The 18,826-nt window shown below is 44.7% G+C and overlaps 1 protein-coding gene across 1 annotated transcript in view; it reads left to right on the top strand.

Annotated features, from left to right (window-relative positions):
- Positions 1 to 18,826, top strand: part of SLC9A3R1 (SLC9A3 regulator 1) — an 82,876-nt gene that overhangs the window by 50,680 nt on the left and 13,370 nt on the right. Inside the window, exons 2-3 of the mRNA XM_032209586.1 lie at positions 3,851 to 4,012; positions 8,893 to 9,046. Of these exons, the coding sequence (XP_032065477.1) occupies positions 3,851 to 4,012; positions 8,893 to 9,046 (316 nt within the window). The remainder of the gene's footprint in view (positions 1 to 3,850; positions 4,013 to 8,892; positions 9,047 to 18,826) is intronic.

Raw genomic sequence — 18,826 nt, forward strand, 5'->3', positions numbered from 1 at the left:
GTATTCAGCCCTCAACAGAGGGAATTAAATATTTCCCAAATATCTGTGGGCATGTAACTGTGATCTGTCGTGCATGAGAAGATATCATGAATGGTCTGTCCCAGCCTGCCTTAGATGAGGTTGTCTGATTTGCTGAGAGTTTTTCGAGGTATGGCATTTGAGGATTCCATAGGCTGGAAAACATGGCTATATGAGCCATGGTGGTGCAGTGGTTAGAATGCAGTGCTGCAGCCTACCTATACAATACAATACAATACAATAGCAGAGTTGGAAGGGACCTTGGAGGTCTTCTAGTCCAACCCCCTGCCTAGGCAGGAAACCCTATACCGTTTCAGACAAATGGTGATCCAACATCTTCTTAAAGACTTCCAGTGTTGGGGCATTCACAACTTCTGGAAGCAAGCTATTCCACTGGTTAATTGTTCTAACTGTCAGGAAATTTCTCCTCAGTTCTAAGTTGCTTCTCTCCTTGATTAGTTTCTACCCATTGCTTCTTGTTTTACCCTCAGGTGCCTTGGAGAATAGTTTGACTCTCTCTTCTTTGTGGCAAGCCCTGAGATATTGGAACACTGCTGTCATGTCTCCCCTAGTCCTTCTTTTCATTAAACTAGACATACCCAGTTCCTGCAACCGTCCTTCATATGTTTTAGTCTCTGGTCCCCTAATCATCTTTGTTGCTCTTCTCTGCATTCTTTCTAGAGTCTCAACATCTTTTCTACATTGTGACAATCAAAATCTTACTCTTTTCACTATTGAATTTCATTTTTTTAGATAGTGCCCAATGTTCAAGTTTATCAAGATCCTTCTGTATCTTAAGCCTATCTTCTGGAGTGTTGGCTATTCCTGCCAGCTTGGTGTCATCTGCAAATTTGAAGAGTTCCCCATTTATTCCCTCATCCAAATCATTGATGAAGATGTTGAAGAGTACTGGGCCCAAAACAGAGCCTTGGGGTACTCCACTGCATACTTCCCTCCATGTAGATGCAGTTCCATTGAGGACTACACGTTGAATGCGATTGGTCAGCCAGTTATGAATCCATCTGGTGGTGATGCTGTCCAACCCACATTCTTCTACTTTATCTAGTAGTAGGTTATGGTCTACCTTATCAAATGCCTTACTGAAGTCCAAGTAAACTATATCGACGGCATTCCTCTGGTCCACTAATTTGTCACTTTGTCAAAGAATGCAATAAAATTAGTCTGGCATCATCTGTTTTTGACAAACCCATGATGGCTTTTGGCTATTACTGTATTACCTCTGCTGGCTGCCGGCTGACTGCAATTTGGCAGTTCAAATCTCACCAGGCTCAAGGCTGTCTCAGCCTTCCATCCTTCCAAGGTGGGTAAAATGGGGACCTAGATTGTTTGGAGGCAATATGCTGACTCTGTAAACTGCTTAGCGAGGGCTGTAAAGCACTGTGAAGCGATATGTAAGTCTAAGTGGTATTGTTATATGAACTGGAGATAACAGAAGTTGTAGCTAACACAATTTTATTTGTTTGTTTCTAGACTTCTATGCCGCCTATCTCACAAGGCAGCTCTGGAAGGAACCAAATTCCTCAGACTTTCATACCTTGTTTTATATGTGTAATTCATGTCCTCCTTTCTCCAGTATAAAACACCAAATCTACCCGTGGGAAAAATCCCAGACCTGGCATTTTCCTGGAAACTTCTTTCCTTCCTCCCCAACAATGAGGTTGTGCAGCCTTTGCTTTCTCTTCCCTTTTTAGGAAGATCCATTAACAGTTAAGATTGCTAGGCAATATGCTTATATCATCGAGCTCAAATAACCGCTGGTGGTTTATGCTATTTTTGAGACAAAGTGCTTCATTTTTTTTCCTTAACAGTTCTATAATTAAGATAAGGTAAGCTGATTGGAAGCTAAGCAGGGTCAGACCTGGTTAGTGAATCTCCAGAGAATAATTGGGTTGTAGGCTAAATTGGGCATTTTAATGCATAAAAACATTTGCATTGCTGCTAAGAAATCCATGTGGCTGTTTCCATGAAATCACTAGAAGTTGAACACCTGAAAGAGATTATTTTATCTTTGCAAACCACAGAGTAACAGAACTAGGTAAATAAATCTGATCACATAAGCATGGGGGGGGGGGGATTCATTGTTACATGACATCTGATACACATTGGCTTTATTCTTCTCTGGGAGACACTTTGTGGGATGCAAAATTTGATGTAAATAAGCCACACGATGTTGATGCGTGAGATAGCCCTGGCAGGATCTGGGCACAATCTTGTTGCTGGTGGAGTTTTCTGAGTGTTTGCTTCTCCAGAAACCTCACCTATTCCATCATATGGGCTTGGCTTCAGTATCTGATGAGGTTGAAATTGCTGTGTGGGAGATTGGGTGTGCCAGCTTCTTTTTCCTTCTGGATACCTTTAGTGTGTGGTAAGAGCTCCTACTGCCATGTTCTATCTTCCTCTCTCCTGCTTGTGATCAGGAAAGAAAGCTGGAATAGAGTAACATCTGGAAGTGGCCCAGTCAAATAGAGGAATGCTATAAGGGGAAGGCTGCCTATAATATGTGTTCCTGCAAATGTCATTGGAACTGTTAGTAAATATTCAACTGGGGCTGACCTTGAGAAGTCTAATTAGCCCCAAAGACCAAATTGTGTCCCCTTCTAAACATTCCAAGGCACAGTCACTTTTCAATGACCTTCTACTGACTTCTGATGCTCACCTGCCTGAATTGTTCTTCTTTGTTCCTGTTGGCATGTTTGCTGTACTTTTTCAGAAAGGCCTTGCTGAAAAATGAATGCTTTCTCTGGTTTGTGTTATGTGCCTATGTTATGTAAAAGGACATAAGCATTTTATGTAATGCAATTCTGTACAAATGCAGCTTTTGTTAGATAGAACTCTTAGGTACTACCATGAAATAAATAAATACATACATACATACATACATACATACATACATACATACATACATACATACATACATGCTGGTCTTGTTGTATTCGGGTCTTTTCCCGTGTAAGAATCTTACATGGGAAAAGATCCGAATACAACAAGACCAGCATACCTACACCCGTGAAAATCTACATACATACATACATACATACATACATACATACATACATACATATCTCAGAACTTTCAGTTCCAGGAGCACCCATGGAATAGGTACAGAGAAGGTTAAGAGACAAAAATGCCCTCAGCCTTGAGGAAAGAATTTGAGAAGTAATTGAACAGCCCTGGTCTTTGGCTGGTTTTTTCCCCTTCCTTCATAAATATCACTTGCAGGCAATGAGAAAGGTATAATAAACTAGAAGGACATATCAATCCATAGTACCCTGTTTCCCCGAAAATAAGATCTCCCCCCAATAATAAGCCCAATTGGGCTTTTGAGTGCATGTGCTAAAATAATCCCTCCTCTCAAAATAAGCCCTCCCCGAAAATATTGCAACTCAGCAGCAGCCATGAGGTGACCATGCTAGTCTCCTTCTGCACCTCGAAAATAATAAGACCTCCCCCAAAATAAGGCCAAGTGCTTATTTTGGGGGTCAAAAGAAAATAAGACCCTGTCTTATTTTTGGGGAAACACGGTAGCAGATAATTCTTTCCTCCTCCTCTACTGTTTTTGATGTTGGCTTATTAAGCAGACTTCATAAGTGGTTGTATTGTTAATATTTCTGGGAGCGTCCACCAAGCTGTGAAAGCCAGCCTACCAAGAACATAGCCCACTCCTCTAGAGAGCCTACATTTGCATTATTGGATATTAGGACTGCTGATGGCAAGACTCAGATCTCAACAGATGCTGATCAAAAAGAAATTGATCCGTGGCAATAACTGAAAACTGATGTCCCAAATACCTCTTATTGTTTCTCTGCTTTAGAAAGAGTTGAGACCTCGTGTGTGCCAGATGAAGAAGGGCCCCAATGGATACGGGTTCAACCTCCACAGTGATAAGACAAAACCAGGCCAATACGTTCGGGCTGTGGATCCAGATTCTCCTGCGGAAGCTTCAGGGCTGCGGCCTCAAGACCGTATCATTGAGGTATGTATTGGGTGGTGGTGGTGGGTGCACTGTTAGTTGCACATTAATTAACGTTTGGTTAACCTAGACGCTGTCTTCTCAAAGAGAATTGATTAAAGGGGAGTTGTGATCCAAGAGTTGTGCCAGCTTAGCCATTTCTTGGCTTTTCGAAATCACCTCGTACAACTCGCTTGTTTTTAAGCCAAATAAAATTTGCCAGTGAACTTGGGGAATCAAAATACCCATTGTCTGATTTGAGAGTAGTTATTATTATACAGTATTTCTATACCCTGCCATAAAGGTAAAGGCATTTGTCTTTCCCAAATGCCTTTACCTTGCAAATAAGTAGAATTCTCTTTCTTGTCTGAGACCATTTCCTCAAAGATCTTTGTAGACTATTTTAACATATTTTAACATAAATTAAGACCTTTCTTCTTGGGCCCCTCTCATGATTGCAATCTCACCTGGCAGCAAGGTTCACCTGGATACTTTTGGCATAGGAGCTCAGTGGATCCACCTACGTGATGCTTGTTTAGAATCTTCAAATTGTCATCACTAATTACAGCTCTATCCAGCAAGGCATGTCCCTGCCCTGAGGAATTTGCCAATTAAATTGGAGTATGGAAAAGCAATAAAAAGAAAATGTTGGGGGCAAAGGTAGCAGGGGAAGAATAGGCTTATGATTTAAAAGAATATCCTTGATTCTTAACATTGGTTTCAGCATGAGCTTAAGCCTGAAAGTCCTGATGGACAGTGTCATAAGCACAATAGGATAGATTGGATGTTGATGACCCAAGCTCAGTTTCATGCCAAATAGCCTCTTTTAAAGATCAGAGGGGAAATGCCAATGGTAGGGAAGATATGACCAAGTCTGGGAGCCAAAGACAAATAGATCTTCGCACTGGATCATTTCACAGAAGGGCTTTGGAAGGGCTAAGTTAAACAAAGATAATTTCTCCGCACTGTCCAGGGATTCATAAAGGAGTGAGATTTTTCTGAAGCAGTCACCATTTGATTGCACAATCAAAGCTGTCAGGCGTGCATGGCTAGAGATGAGGCTACACAACACTGTAGATATGTGACATTTTATACAGACTCGCAACTACCCACTTGCATAGATGCCTTCTCAGCATGAAATTCTGTTCCAGTCTTTAGGGAGAAACAAGTATGAATAGCACTTTTTGGAGAATATGAGTTTAGCCAAACTGAGTGGAAGGTGAAGACTGAGAAGGCAATTCTCTATATTGTGCCAATGTATAAGCTAGGAAAGGGAGAGAGACAAACATATGCAGCTCCTACTGTGTGTAAATTTACAGACCCATCAGTATTTCAAGCCTAAGGCCAAAGGTTCTATAGCTCATTATTTTAATGCATATTATTTTTTGCCCTAAAGTGTGCTTAGTTTAGGCTTCTATAGCTCAACTACACAGAAAGGAGATCTAGCAATTAGGTTATTTGTTACTTCAGTATGTCACGAAACCAGGGTTGGGCAGTCTTGATTGGTCAGTGTTGTGGGAGCCCTGGGTGTGTCTTTTGTGTTACACGCGTTGTTTTGCATGTGTCCAGTCATAAAGCCTTTGGGGCCCTAGAGGCATTCTGGTAAATAAAGATGATGATAGTTGGAACTTGCTGTGCAGCATGCCATTCTATTATGCTTCTATTATGTTTTAATTAAAAAGATCCTTTAAAGCAAAATAAGAAGTTTGCCAACACGGAAGGAGGTGTCAGAAAGATGCTGGTGTTCTCAAGCTCTATATTGCTGACCCTGCATTGAATTATCAAGCTAGCTTTGCAAATGAGGAGTGGGGAGGAGGGCAAGGGAGGCCACAGCAGTGCTGCAGCATCATGATGTGAGCCCCATCCCTTTTCTACATGCATTGCAATGTTGCATGTACTGTATGCTCCCAAAAGGGAAGTTGGAGGTCATCTTCATTCTGATAAAAGCAGAGAGTTGCTATACATCAGGGGTCCCAAATCCACAGGCCACATCCCAGTACCGGGCCACGTCCCATTTCAAACCGAGCCACAGAAGTGATGTGGAAGCGTGCACACACCGTTCTGCTTGCGCCAGCAGCAGGTGAGTATGTGCATGCAGCTCCATTTGCACAAGTGGTAGGCATGTGTGCTCGCCACTACGTGAATAGAGCTGCTGCATGCATGTTTGCCATGTGGAAAACCATCTCTTCTCTCCCCCCCCCCTCCTTTGCTAGTCTGCAACACCAGAAAGATTGGGAACTGCTGCTCTAAATGCCTATTTTGTGAAAAACAAAACAAGAAACCTTTTAGCTCAAAATGAAATTAATGTAAGGGTTATAATATGCAAATAATATATATACATATACCCTCTGTGGGTGGGTTTTGTACTTTCTTTTAAAACTACCTTGAGTGTAAAATTATTTATAAAGATGATAAAGGTGGGATAAAAGTAAAAATGAAGAAATAAATATAGCTGATGTTCTTATTCCCTGCTGTTAAGTCATACTGACTAATAAGAATGACTTAAGAATAGTGAGCAAGACTAATGGCATCAACTAAAGGTCAGAGCTGGGAGTATCCACTTTCAGTCTAATTAAAATGCTGATACATGTTGTAATTTATTTTTTATGATTTATAGATTGCCTTTCAGCACATAGGTGCTCATTAAGTTCTGAGTACAGCCAGGTTTATATTGCTTTTGCTGCAATCTAGCTATATCCATCCCTGGCCTGTTTGCTGTGTTACACAAGGCACTTCTCTTTTAAGATAACAACCACAACTTGCCCTTATGTTCTTGATCAAAATAATGCCTGTCCATATTTGTTAAGAAATTCAGAAGCCACAAAACATGGTGTTTTTAAATGATAATATAATCTTCAGCAAAATTTAATGGCCATCTTTCCTTCCTTCTTGAACCTTCAGATAGGGCAAAATTGGGCTTGTCTAAATACTGAGCAGTGTTATGTTCTCGCTAGGCTGACTCTGAGCCATAGCTTACTTGAAATTTAAAGTCATCCAGTGACCATTTTTAGTTTTGTTGACATGGTGAGGAATCATTGATGGTTCCTACTGAAGGGCCTACCGCTAGAGGCAATAGCCCTTATAAAGATAGATATCCTAAGATCGTAGAGCTGCTTTTGAATGATACTACATGGGCACTGCTTTGATAGGGTTAGGGTTTGATAGACTGCATCTGCTCTTCTGAAGCTCTCACCCACTTGTGTGGACCAGTCGTGGGGTGCTACCAGTTTGGCCCGGTTCGGCCAAACCAGTGGTGGTATGGCGGCCTGGGTCGCTGGAACTGGCAACGACCCAGGCCTGCCACACCTCTGAACCAGTTCCCCAGTCACCACCATTGTCATCTTCTTTTTGAGTTCTGCACATGGGCAGAACAATTTTAACTGAATTGTGCATGCGCGCGCACGAGTGAACCAGCAGTAAAGCCCACCCCTGGTGTGGACCCTTAGACTTCCTTGGAAACCTATGGGAGAATTTTCATTAGGAAGGCTTGTGTTATTGGACAATTTTTGGTAGAAATCTATTTTTCCAACAGAAGTAACCTGGTCTTCAAGAATTATGCTCCATGACCTTTTGCAGTATATGTGAGGGATTAATGTCAGGTATTAGGAACTGGGTTTTAATAGAAATGCAGTCCCTTGAAGATGGAGCAGAGCCATGATTTAGGCCCATCTACTTCTTGTTCACATGGAGTGTGAAATTTGGAAAAGCAGCCTTTCAGCTTGGCATTATTTTGCTCAAAAGGCAGTGTCATAACCCAAATATCCTTGTTCACAGAAAGTGTTAAACACAAAAACATGCTGGTGAAGGATATTGAGAATTATAGCTTGATACAAGATTGAGGAAGATTGTTTGAGGTACATTTATGTCACCAAAGAAAGGCCTTTACTATATGTAATTTAGATAGTTAAACAAAGTTTCAAATGATAGTATGTGGCAGTTTTAAATATCCTATCACATTGGCAAAAGCCTGAGTTGTGGTGATTCCTATTGCTTTTGTGGGAGACATATCATAAGATACCATATAGTCAGGAGTGGGCTGCTGGGGGTTCGCACGGGTTCGGGCAGTCCTCTAGCTAGGATTCTGCCCAGTTCTGCCACCCCAGACTGGTTGTGACCACCCCACCCCTCCCAGGAGTCTCTGCGCAGCCCGCTCATCATGCAGGGCCCGCACAGAGTCTTGGGGAGAGCTAAAAATAGGCCTATTGGAGGGTCCAGAAGTCTGGAAACAGGACTCTTTCCAGCCTCTGGAGGACCTCTGGAGCCCAGAGGAAACAGTTTTCTCCCTCCCAGAGGCTTCAGGAAAGCCTCCGGAGCCAGGGAAAGGCAAAAAATTGTTGAGGACTTGGAAAGTCCTTGACTTACGACCTGGCGGCTGGCAACAGGCCAGGCAATGCCCTGATTGGCTAGGGTGCGGCATTGTCTGTTGCTAGCCGCTAGAGGCGCCCTGATTGGCTAGGGCGCAGCATCATTCGTTGCTAGCCGCAGAAGGCGCGCTCATTGGTTATCCCTGCTTGACAGCCCGTTTAAATAGCTGTCAAGCAGGGATGGTGCTGAATCGCCTGTAAATAGTTTCTTTGAAATAAAATTCTTGTTCTGGCAGTCCTGGCTCTCGTCTCGTCTTTCTGTCGATCCTCAAAAAAAATGCAACCTCTCCCACTGTGTTGCAGGAGGATGACTAGGCCACACCCACCATGGCCTACCCAGCAACGGGACAGCGAACCCGTTGCTGGAAGTTTTGAAGCCCACCCCTGCATATAGTCCTGTACTTGCTATTGCTGTGGAGTGCTACTGATTTCTGTGGGATGGACGCCAACATTTGTAAAGTCTCAATATTGTTTGGGTGTCTGCCTGAATATGTGGTTTTTTTTTTCTTTGGGCTCAGAAACATGTTTCTTTCCTGGCAGGTGAATGGGCAATGTATGGAAGGCAAGCAACACTCAGATGTTGTTTCAGCCATAAAGTCTGGTGGAGATGAGACCAAGCTGCTGGTAGTGGATAATTTAACAGATGAATTCTTCAAGAAGTGCAAAGTCATCCCCTCTGAAGCACATCTGAAAGGTATGGCATCCGTTTGCTAAAGAAGATATTGTTGTGGTTTGGGTGAGATTTAAAGAACTAACTCCTTCCTAGACAGAGATGCTATGAGTGTATTGGAATGCAAGTGTGAAGCGAGCATGGGCCCACTGGATAGGCTAGCAAAGAGCCCCTGACACTTCTCATTTTCTGCCTTAGAGTCCTGTACCTTCTGTGGGAGGAGAATGGTGTGGTGTAGCTATGTCTCAGTCTTGAGTGGAAATAGCAATAGCACTTAGACTTACATAGCACTTCACAGTGCTTTACAGCCCTCTCTAAGCGGTTTACAGAGTCAGCCTATTGCCCACAACAATTTGGCTCCTCATTTTACCCAACTCGGAAGGATGGGAGGCTGAGTCAACCTTGAGCCTGGTGGGATTTGAACTGCCAAATTGCAGGTAGCTGGCAGTCAGCAGAAATAGCCTGCAGTACTACTGCATTCTAACCACTGCACCACTGATCTCACCAGAAACAAGACAGGAACTAGCAGTCCCTTTAAACATTAAATAAATCCCAGTAATGTAGAATGGCCAGGAACAACGAGCTATGTGAACATCCTCAATAGTTGGGGTATTTGGCATAAAATAACTAAAAAGAAGTAGGAGCAGGTGGTTGGCTCATTCAGAAAGACAGAGTTCATTGTTAAATGAGTTACAAGATGTTCTTCCATCTTTAGGAATGTAAGAAGCTGCTTAGTTTTGAATCACTCTCTTGGTTTATTGAACCCAGAATGATGGGTACAGACTGGTAGCTGCTGTCCATGGTTCAGGACAGTTTGCCCAGCCCTTCCTCAGGACAGTCCTGAAGGGACTGAAGTTAGATTTTTTTTCTGCATTCAAAGCATGTGTTGTACTGTTGAGGGGTGTATTTTCCTTCAATAGTAGAACAAAGACACCCACCCCACAAAAAATCTGGTTAATGTTTTCAAATGCTGACCTGGTTCTACAGATAAATGAATGCTAAATTTCATATACAGTATTTTTCGGAGTATAAGACACACCAAGAGTTTGAAGAAGCAGATTAAAAAAAAAGTGTTTGCACTCTGCAGACCTCCCCAAAACAGCCCATTTTTTGTCAAAAACAGAGCATGCATAAACTTTAGAAGGCTTATAGAGTGCTCCTGGTGGCTGCGGGGGGGGGGGAAGCAAAAATGGCCCGTTTTTCAGTCATTTTTGCCCTCCCCAACCCCCAGGAGCATTCTGGAAGCCTTTTAAAGGCTATGCATGACCATTTTGGTGAAGGGGGCATTGTTTTAGGAGGCCAAAAAAGCTGTATTCAGTGTATAAGACGCACCCAGATTTTCACCTTGCTTTTTGAGGTGCATCTTATACTCTGAAACATACGGTAAATGAAATTAAATGTTGGATATATAAGCCAGTAGGCCTGTCCTTGAAAAGCATGTATTGGTAACTGGGAGCTAATCTTGGGAATGCATGGCTGCTTACCACACAAATAAGAGTCTTTCTCTAGCCTCCTCGTTCTCTACATTCAAACACAAAATAGAATTTTCCTAAAAACCAGAAAGACATTTAAGCCATGCTGGTTTAAATGAATGTGATGAACGAGCACAAAGCACATTTGAGGCACATTAAGCTCTATACCTTTGCATGGGGTCCCCAGCATCCCAACCATGGAAGGATAAAAAAAAAAAGCAAGAAGGCGAGAGATACGTGCCAGCCCACCCTTTTCACATGCTCTTGGTGCTCAGATGTCAAACTACAACTTTTATTGTTGTTGAGATCTGCAGACAACAGGTTCGGAACCAGGGCTGCTGTAATTTGCAGTCTTACTCTTTGAATGTTGATAAAAACTAGGAGGCTCAAGGAATGTTGCTGCCAGGATTTTTGATTTGTGGTGTTTTTTTGGGGTGTGCCAACCATTTCTGGATTAAGCTGGCAGAGTCGTCGTACCCCTGTTTTAATCTTTATTTCATCAAAACAGCAATGGCAAATATCACACTGTCAACATTAACACTGCATGCATTGGCATGGCGGGCGGGGGGAGTACATATGACCTGCAGGTTGTCCATCCCTGCTGTAGATTCTGGCCTTTAAATTTGGCCTTAGAGTTCATGCCTGACATTCAGTGAGGGCTTCCCAAATCATCTACGTCCTGGAAGGGGAATTCCCTTTATCTCCTGAACAGGATTAAGATTAGTGGATAACTGTGGTGGAAACTGCACCTTTAAAAGATGTCCAAGGCATCATGGGTGTAATTCAGACAGATTTACAGATGGGGATCATAGATGGATACAGTGATGGAACTTTGATTCTGGCAATTGCTTGCTTAGACCTTTGTCCAGAATATCTGGACAGTCTCTGTATTTCTCTACACAGTGTAATTCTTGGATAAAAAACCTGTGGAAAGAAGGAAGGGGGGAGGGGGGGAGGGAGGGAGGGAGGGAGGGAGGAAGGAAGGAAGGAAGGAAGGAAGGAAGGAAGGAAGGAAGGAAGGAAGGAAGGAAGGAAGGAAGGAAGGAAAGAAAGGAGTTTTTCTAAGGGAGGATCCTTGTATGAAAATCTCTTATAGATAGTCCTCAATTTACGACAACAATTGAGCTCAAAATCCCTGTTGTTAAGCGAGCATTTATTAAGTGAGTTTTGCCCCATTTTATGATCTTTGTTGTCAAAGTTGTTAAGTGAATCTGGTTTCCCCATTGACTTTGCTTACCAGAAAGTTGCAACACACACACACACGCCCCTGGGACCCTGCAACCATCATCAATATGAGTCAGTTGCCAAGTGTCTGAATTTTGATCACGGGGATGCTGTGACAGTCGTAAGTGTGAAAAATGGTCCTAAGTCACTTTTGTCAGTAAGTACTTTTTTCAGTGGCATTGTACATTTGAACGGTCCCCAAAGGAACTGTTGTAAATTGAGGACTACCTTATGCAAATGGATCAATTTGACCTTAGGAAGGATTTTGGTTCTTGTGTGAACACATTGGGGCCTATATGTGTGTGCGGAGGCAGAAGAGATTGCTGTCTGTTTTAACTGCACCATGAGTTCTGGCCCTTATTCCTCCTGTGTGAGAGTGCTTTTTCTAGCAAGACCACATTCTTCCTCTTATCATCCCACATAGATGGTTTTGTGTTTTTGTCTGCAGGAAGGAGCAATAGAAATAGTTTGTTGTTTTTGTCAGTTGCAAAGTCGTGTCCCACCCATCGCAACCCCATGGACAACGTTCCTCCAGGCCTTCTTGTCCTCTACCATAGTTCTGTAATGCAAAAAGAATCGCTATAGCCCTTATGTTCTATAGTCATTGTATATTCTACTTCAAAGTTAATTGGGCAGGAAGAAGTAATTCAGGAGATGAGATTTTTTAATGATGATTAAATAATGCCATAATAGAGGGCCTTACCATTAACTAAATAGTAACAGCTACCACAATGCATAATAAGGGAGATGCTTGGATCTTGAAGAGTGTCTTGGAATGGCTTATTTTAACACATCGCCCAATCCATTTTCTTACATGACATTATTAGAAACAATTAAATCCTTCATAAGTATGTTGCTGGGGTCAAATAAGTTTGGTATCCATATACAGTATAAGTGGAAACTATTTTCTGGTACTTGGAAAAAGTAGGTTTCTAGGTTAAACATAATTTTTATGATTGCGGTAATCTAGTTTTTCAAGAAAGGAACATCCGGGGGAAAGCATTTGACCTGGGCTTGATAGAAGAGTCTCTTGTGCATGCTCTGTATTGGGAAGAAAGGAACTGGATCAGCAATCCAATCACCTTGGAAATGTCAGGATTAAGAACTATCTCTAGTAGAGCATGTATAAGACGCCATCATTCATGAGTCCACTTCACAAGACTGAAGGGAAGGACCATCCCAAGTCTCCCTGCTCCATAGAAAGAGGAATACAGAGTAGTTTTGTAAGAAGGAAGAGACCAAAGAGAAGAGGCCCCTGATGCCGGATCATTGAATCAGATGAGTGAGGAATGGGGAAAGAAAAAACTGTGGATTACGGTATTGACATCTGACTTTCAGGGACCTTCCAACAAGCAGCCTTTTGCCAAATAGGAAGCTCTTTTTTCTTGGACTATTTCTGCCTTATGAACCTTCCCTAATCTGGATTCTCAATGAGAACTTTCCTGCCAAGAGACAATGTTTAATGTGATGATTGGCCATTAATTAGATCCTAGTACGAATCGGAAGTGAAATATATGCCTACATGTCCCATATGTTAAATTGAAAGATAGTTCTACATACTGACTCAGTGCTAGACAGCCATGCAAACTAAGAGGTGTAGAACTGCTCAGGTTCTTAAAAACCAATAATTAGCCTTTGAAAGTTGTTTAAATAATTTAGTAATTAGATGACTCAGTGCTGTTGTGCCTTTTCATCTCAGAGCTATTGAGCAAAACATAACATTTTATTTTATGATTCCCTGGACCAAAGCTGACCTTTATTACACCATTCATTCACTTACTTTTAGTGCACTACAAGCTGGAGATGTTGTTGCAGTGTATTGAATTAAGTTTTCAAGAGCTTAATCTCTCTCCATGCGATGCATCCTCAAACTGACATCTCTTGTACAGCATTTTTTTGAATTTGGATTGCCTGCTTTGGGATCCCATGAAGGAATAGTTTTGGGTGGCATGGAGGGAAACATTTCTGGAGCATCAATGGGACAGGGTCACTTACCTAAGAAAGAGGAACAGTGCTCTTTGGAATCTCTTAATCCAGCGATGGTGAACCTTTTGTGGCCCGCGTGCCATAAGTGGGGGGAACGCAGGAGGGTCGTGTGCGGGTGTGCTGCACCCATAATGCAATGCGTGACACACACACACACACAGTGTGCATACACGCACTACAGGCACCCCCCCCCCCATTTTTTGCATGCATTTTTCGCCCTCCCCAGGCTCCAGAGGCTCGCCAGCATGATGGGTAACAAAATGTCTGCAAGCAAACAATCAGAGAGCACCGATAACACAGTTCAACCCTGAGCTTCAGATAGTCTCTACTATAGGACAGATGAATATATATATCTATATATCTATATATCTATATATCTATATATCTATATATCTATATCTATCTATCTATCTATCTATACACACACACACACACACACACACATACATACACATACACACACACACATACATATACATACATATATATATACACACATATATATATACATATACATATACATATATAATATATACATATACATATACATATACATATACATATACATATACATATACATATATATATATATATATATATATATATATATATATATATATATATGTGTGTGTTTTTATTTGTGCTGATAAATAAATAAAGGGAGACTAGTATAGATCTATTTCAAGCTATTTAGCTCTCATCAGCTAGCCATACCCTTACTGGGATTCGAACCTGTGCTGTATTGCATCTTAGGCAAACGTCTTAGCCATCAAGCCACAGGTCTCCTCCTTATCAGCTGAAGCCAGGGAAGAAAGTATATATTAGTGTCACAACCCCAGGATTTTGCTGATTCTGTCTGTGGTGCCTTTTATGTATGGGAGGAGGGCTTTTCCATTTTCTTGTTCTCTGTCCTGGACTTTAGTGGGGGTTTCTTTTTGGATTAGGTTGGTGATCTTATTTCTTTGGAATAGACAGAATCAGCAAAATCCTCCGCAAACACAACATCAAGACAGCATTCTGCACAGACCGGAAAATATCCACCATCCTAAGAAACCCCAAAGACAAAATTGAATTAGAAAATCAAGGAGTATATGAAATCCCATGCACTACTTGCCCCACCACATACATCGGACAAACCAACAGAAGAATAAGTGCACGCATTGAAGAACACAAAAATGCAATCAAAAAAGAGGAACCAACCTCTTCCCTGGTCCAACACCTCAAAGCCACAGGACATAAAATTGATTTCAATAAGACAAGAACTATCGCCAAGGCCGAACACTTCAACAACCGTATAATCAGAGAAGCAATCGAAATAGAAAAACGCCCACACAGCATGAACAGGCGGGATGATACCTCCCGCCTGCCAGCCCTTTGGAAGCTTGCCCTTATTAACAAACGAATCCCAAACATGATGAATGAGACCAGGCCCACACCCACAATAGCCACACAGAATATCACCAAAAAACATCCACAAAGAAAACAGACAAAAACACAAACTGATGAGGAGGCACGACCCAGAACCAGAAGCCAGACTGCAAAAGTACAATCAGCCTCTTTAAAACCCCTCCTACCCTCACATGAAACACAACCCCCCCAAACAATCAGAACAGAACACACCTCCACCAAATAAGGACACACCTCCACCTAATCAAGACACAACCCAATCAGTTTAATCCCCTACTGGCAGTTAAAATTTAATCCCCTACTGGCAGTTAAAATTTAATCCCCTACTGGCAATTTCTAATGCGTAAAGCAGCAAAACTTTGAAAAGTATTGGTGGTGCCAGATGGAATAAGCTAGGTCAATCACAGAAGAATGTACACATGGTGATGATAAATTTTCCTTCCTAGTTCCATCTTACTGCTCTGGAGATGGACAGGATCAGAGGTGGGTTGCTACCGGTTCGGCCCAGTTTTGCCGAACTGGTAGTGGTATATTGGCCTGGGTCACAGAACTGGCAGCGATCCAGGCTGGCCACGCCCCCGAATCGGTTTCCTGGCCGCTGCTGCTTTTGCCAGCATGTTGTTTAGTAGTGCACATGCAGTTTTCCAGAGGAGGGGGAGGGAGTGGTCACGTGTGGGTTTTATCTTAGCCTGATTGGTCCGAAGACTGAGAGCGAAGCTTTAAATACTGGTGCCTTCCAATCCTGGCCCAGATTCTCTCCGTCTTTGGTCCAAGCACTGTTAGAGAAATACCTAGGTAGGATTTATTGTTGTTTCAATCTGGTTCCTATTTGGCTTAATTGGGCACTTTAAAACTTTTTCTAAAAACACTAAATTGTGCAGCTGCGGCCCCAAGGGACAGATCTCTGCCTCGGGCGGTTGGAGAGGGCCCTGTGGGGCGTTTGTCCTCCCCTCCCCCAAGGGCCAGGAGCCTCAGCCCTATCCCCGGGAGTGCGGGGGTGCCAGCTCCAGCTTCAGCTGCTTGAGAAGCAGCTCTCATTGCAGGCAGCGGCGGCAGAAGTGGCTTCAGTGCCTCGTGGAGCGCGCGAGCCGCCCGCTGAACAGCTGATCGCCGCGCCGCCGTATTCATTTTAATTGCTGTGGGGGCCAAGCGGGGGTGAGGAGAGCGTGCCTGGGTGCCGCATGGCTCTCCCCGACTCTTCTCAGCGCAGCGCCGGCTCCTGGAAGCCCGGCTAAGCCGCTGGACTTGTTGCCGGCCTTTTTACCCGCACACGGAGTTCCGGTGGCCATTTTGAAGGTCGCCACGTGCGCGGGGCCTTGTTTCGGCCTACCTCGTGGGTGAGGCCTAGCACGAGGCTTTGGGCCTAGCTTTCCCCACAGGCCCTTAGGCCCTGGTTCCAGTGGGACTTTCGGAGGCCTGTGTTCCTGCTCCCTTCATCGGACACGTGAGTTGGGTATGGACGAGGGAGCGGAGATTCCCCAGGGCCAGGTGGTGGGCCCAGCTGGGGGTGAGGAGGCCCTGGATCAGGAAGTGGGGTGGGGGGCTCCCTCCCAGGGATCCTTGGTCGCCAGGCGCCCTTCTAGGTCCTCCACTAGGGAGGAAGCCAGGTGGCATAGGGCGCTGGAGAAGTCTTTTGCAAGAGCAGAGAGGCAGGCCCAGTTGGCCAGGCCTTCATCCCGGGACAGGTCCAGGTCCAGGTCCCCCCTCGGGCCTGTTTCCAGCAGATCTTCCCCTAGGGGATTTAGCCCTGCTTCTTCCTCAAGCTCCCCTGGCAGGCCTCGGGCCTTCTCCAGGAGAGGGCATTCCCCTTCCCCTGCAGGTGATCCTCTGGAGGGTACATCCAGGAGCCCCTGCTCCTCTCACATGTTGGCACCCCAGGGGCCTGGTTCTGTTTATGGGGATGTGAAGGATCTGGATAATCTTCCTGAAGGAATTAAACAACTTATTTCTGCAGCCATCTCACGGGGCATTGCCCAATGGGAGAAGGGCTCCATTTCTTCTAGGCATGGGGGGCTAGGCAGGGCCCAGTATCGAGCTTCCTCTCCTTCCATGGTCAGCGAGGCTTCTTTCTTGGGGAGGGGAGAACCTCCAGGAAATGGGCTTCTTAGATGATGAGAATGCGGCCCTTTCTGACAAGCCATCTTCTAAGGGCCTCTTTGTTCCTGCCATGTTTAAGATTCTCTTGGACAAGGCACGGCAGACCACTAAAGTTGGGACGGGGGATCCGTCAGTGCCCCCCCCAGGGATCCTGACATGGCCATGTTTTCTGCTATGGCCACCAACAAGGAGGAGATTCCTGCTCCTCCCCTGTTTTTGGAGGTCTTGACCAACCAGTGGGCTCGCCCCTCCAATTTCTCGGCTCCTGGCAGTAATGACCGCCGGCACTATAACGTGGAGCAGACCTTTGCTCAGGCCATTCAGCTGCCAACCATTGACAACCCGGTGGCCGCCCTTGTCTCCTCCTCTCCGGTGGTGTCGGGCGACGCGGCAGATAAGATGAAACCGAAGGATAAGCGTGCAGAGTTTACCTTGCAGAAAAATTTTAACGCCACGGCGTGGGCTATTAAGTCCGCGGCCTCGGCTTCCTACTTTAACCGCGCCACAGTCATGTGGCTTAAGAAGCTTCAGGAGCGCATTCCCATCCAGGACGAGCGAATCTACCAGGATCTGTTTAAGATCATGGCGGCCTGCCAGTTCTCTGCTGATGCGACCCTGGATACGGTCAAGTTTGCCTCCAGTGCCTTGGCCACCTCTATCACCTCTCGTAGGCTTCTTTGGTTGCGTCACTGGCAGATGGATAACAAGGCAAAATGGGATTTGGCGGCCGCCCCCTTCAAGGGGCCCAATCTTTTCGGGGAGGCCCTCGTTCCCATCCTAGTAGAGGATAAGGACAAGAAGAAGGTCCTTCCTTCTAATGCTAAGAAGCCTGAGACTAAGTCACGCCCTTTCCGTAGGCAAAGGTATAGGGCTGCAGATTATGGCTATAACCAGCGTTTTTCTTCCTTCCCAGCTGATAGACAGTTCTCCGGGCAGTCCTTTCAGGACAGGAATTGCTTCCAGGGCCAGGCTAGGCGGCCCTTTCATGGAGGAGGTGGCCGTCCCTACTGCAGGGGGAAGTGACTCGAACCCAAGTCGTCCCATCGGCGGCCGCCTCTCCCTCTATGCGGATCAATGGGACAAGATCACGTCAGACCCTTGGGTCCGAGCCACGGTTCATCACGGTCTCAGGTTAGAATTTCTCTCCACTCCTCCAAACCTCTTCCGGTCGTTCCCTCCGTCTCGGAGTCGGGAGCGCCGCCGCCTGATGGATCAGGCAATTGCCCACCTTCTCGACATTTGGGTGGTGGAGGCAGTTCCTCTGGGAGAACGAGGCCTGGGCCACTACTCCAATCTCTTCGTGGTTCCGAAGAGCACGGGGGGCTGGAGGGCGATTCTAGACCTCAAGCGCCTGAACAGGTTTCTGGTGTACAGGCGCTTCAAAATGTCATCCCTCAGATCTATCCTTCAGGGCATCAGGAAAGGGGACTTCCTGGCCTCCATGGACCTCACGGAGATCTATCTTCACATTCCCATCCTGCCCGCTCATCGCCGGTTCTTGAGGTTCTCTCACGGGTCCCGCCACTACCAGTACAGGACTCTTCCCTTCGGCCTGGCCTCGGCCCCACGGACCTTCACGAAAGTTCTAGCGGCTCTGGCGGCTCATCTGCGGTCTGTG

Source organism: Thamnophis elegans, chromosome 2 (assembly GCF_009769535.1).
Source record: "Thamnophis elegans isolate rThaEle1 chromosome 2, rThaEle1.pri, whole genome shotgun sequence".
NCBI classification, from domain to species: domain Eukaryota; kingdom Metazoa; phylum Chordata; class Lepidosauria; order Squamata; family Colubridae; genus Thamnophis; species Thamnophis elegans.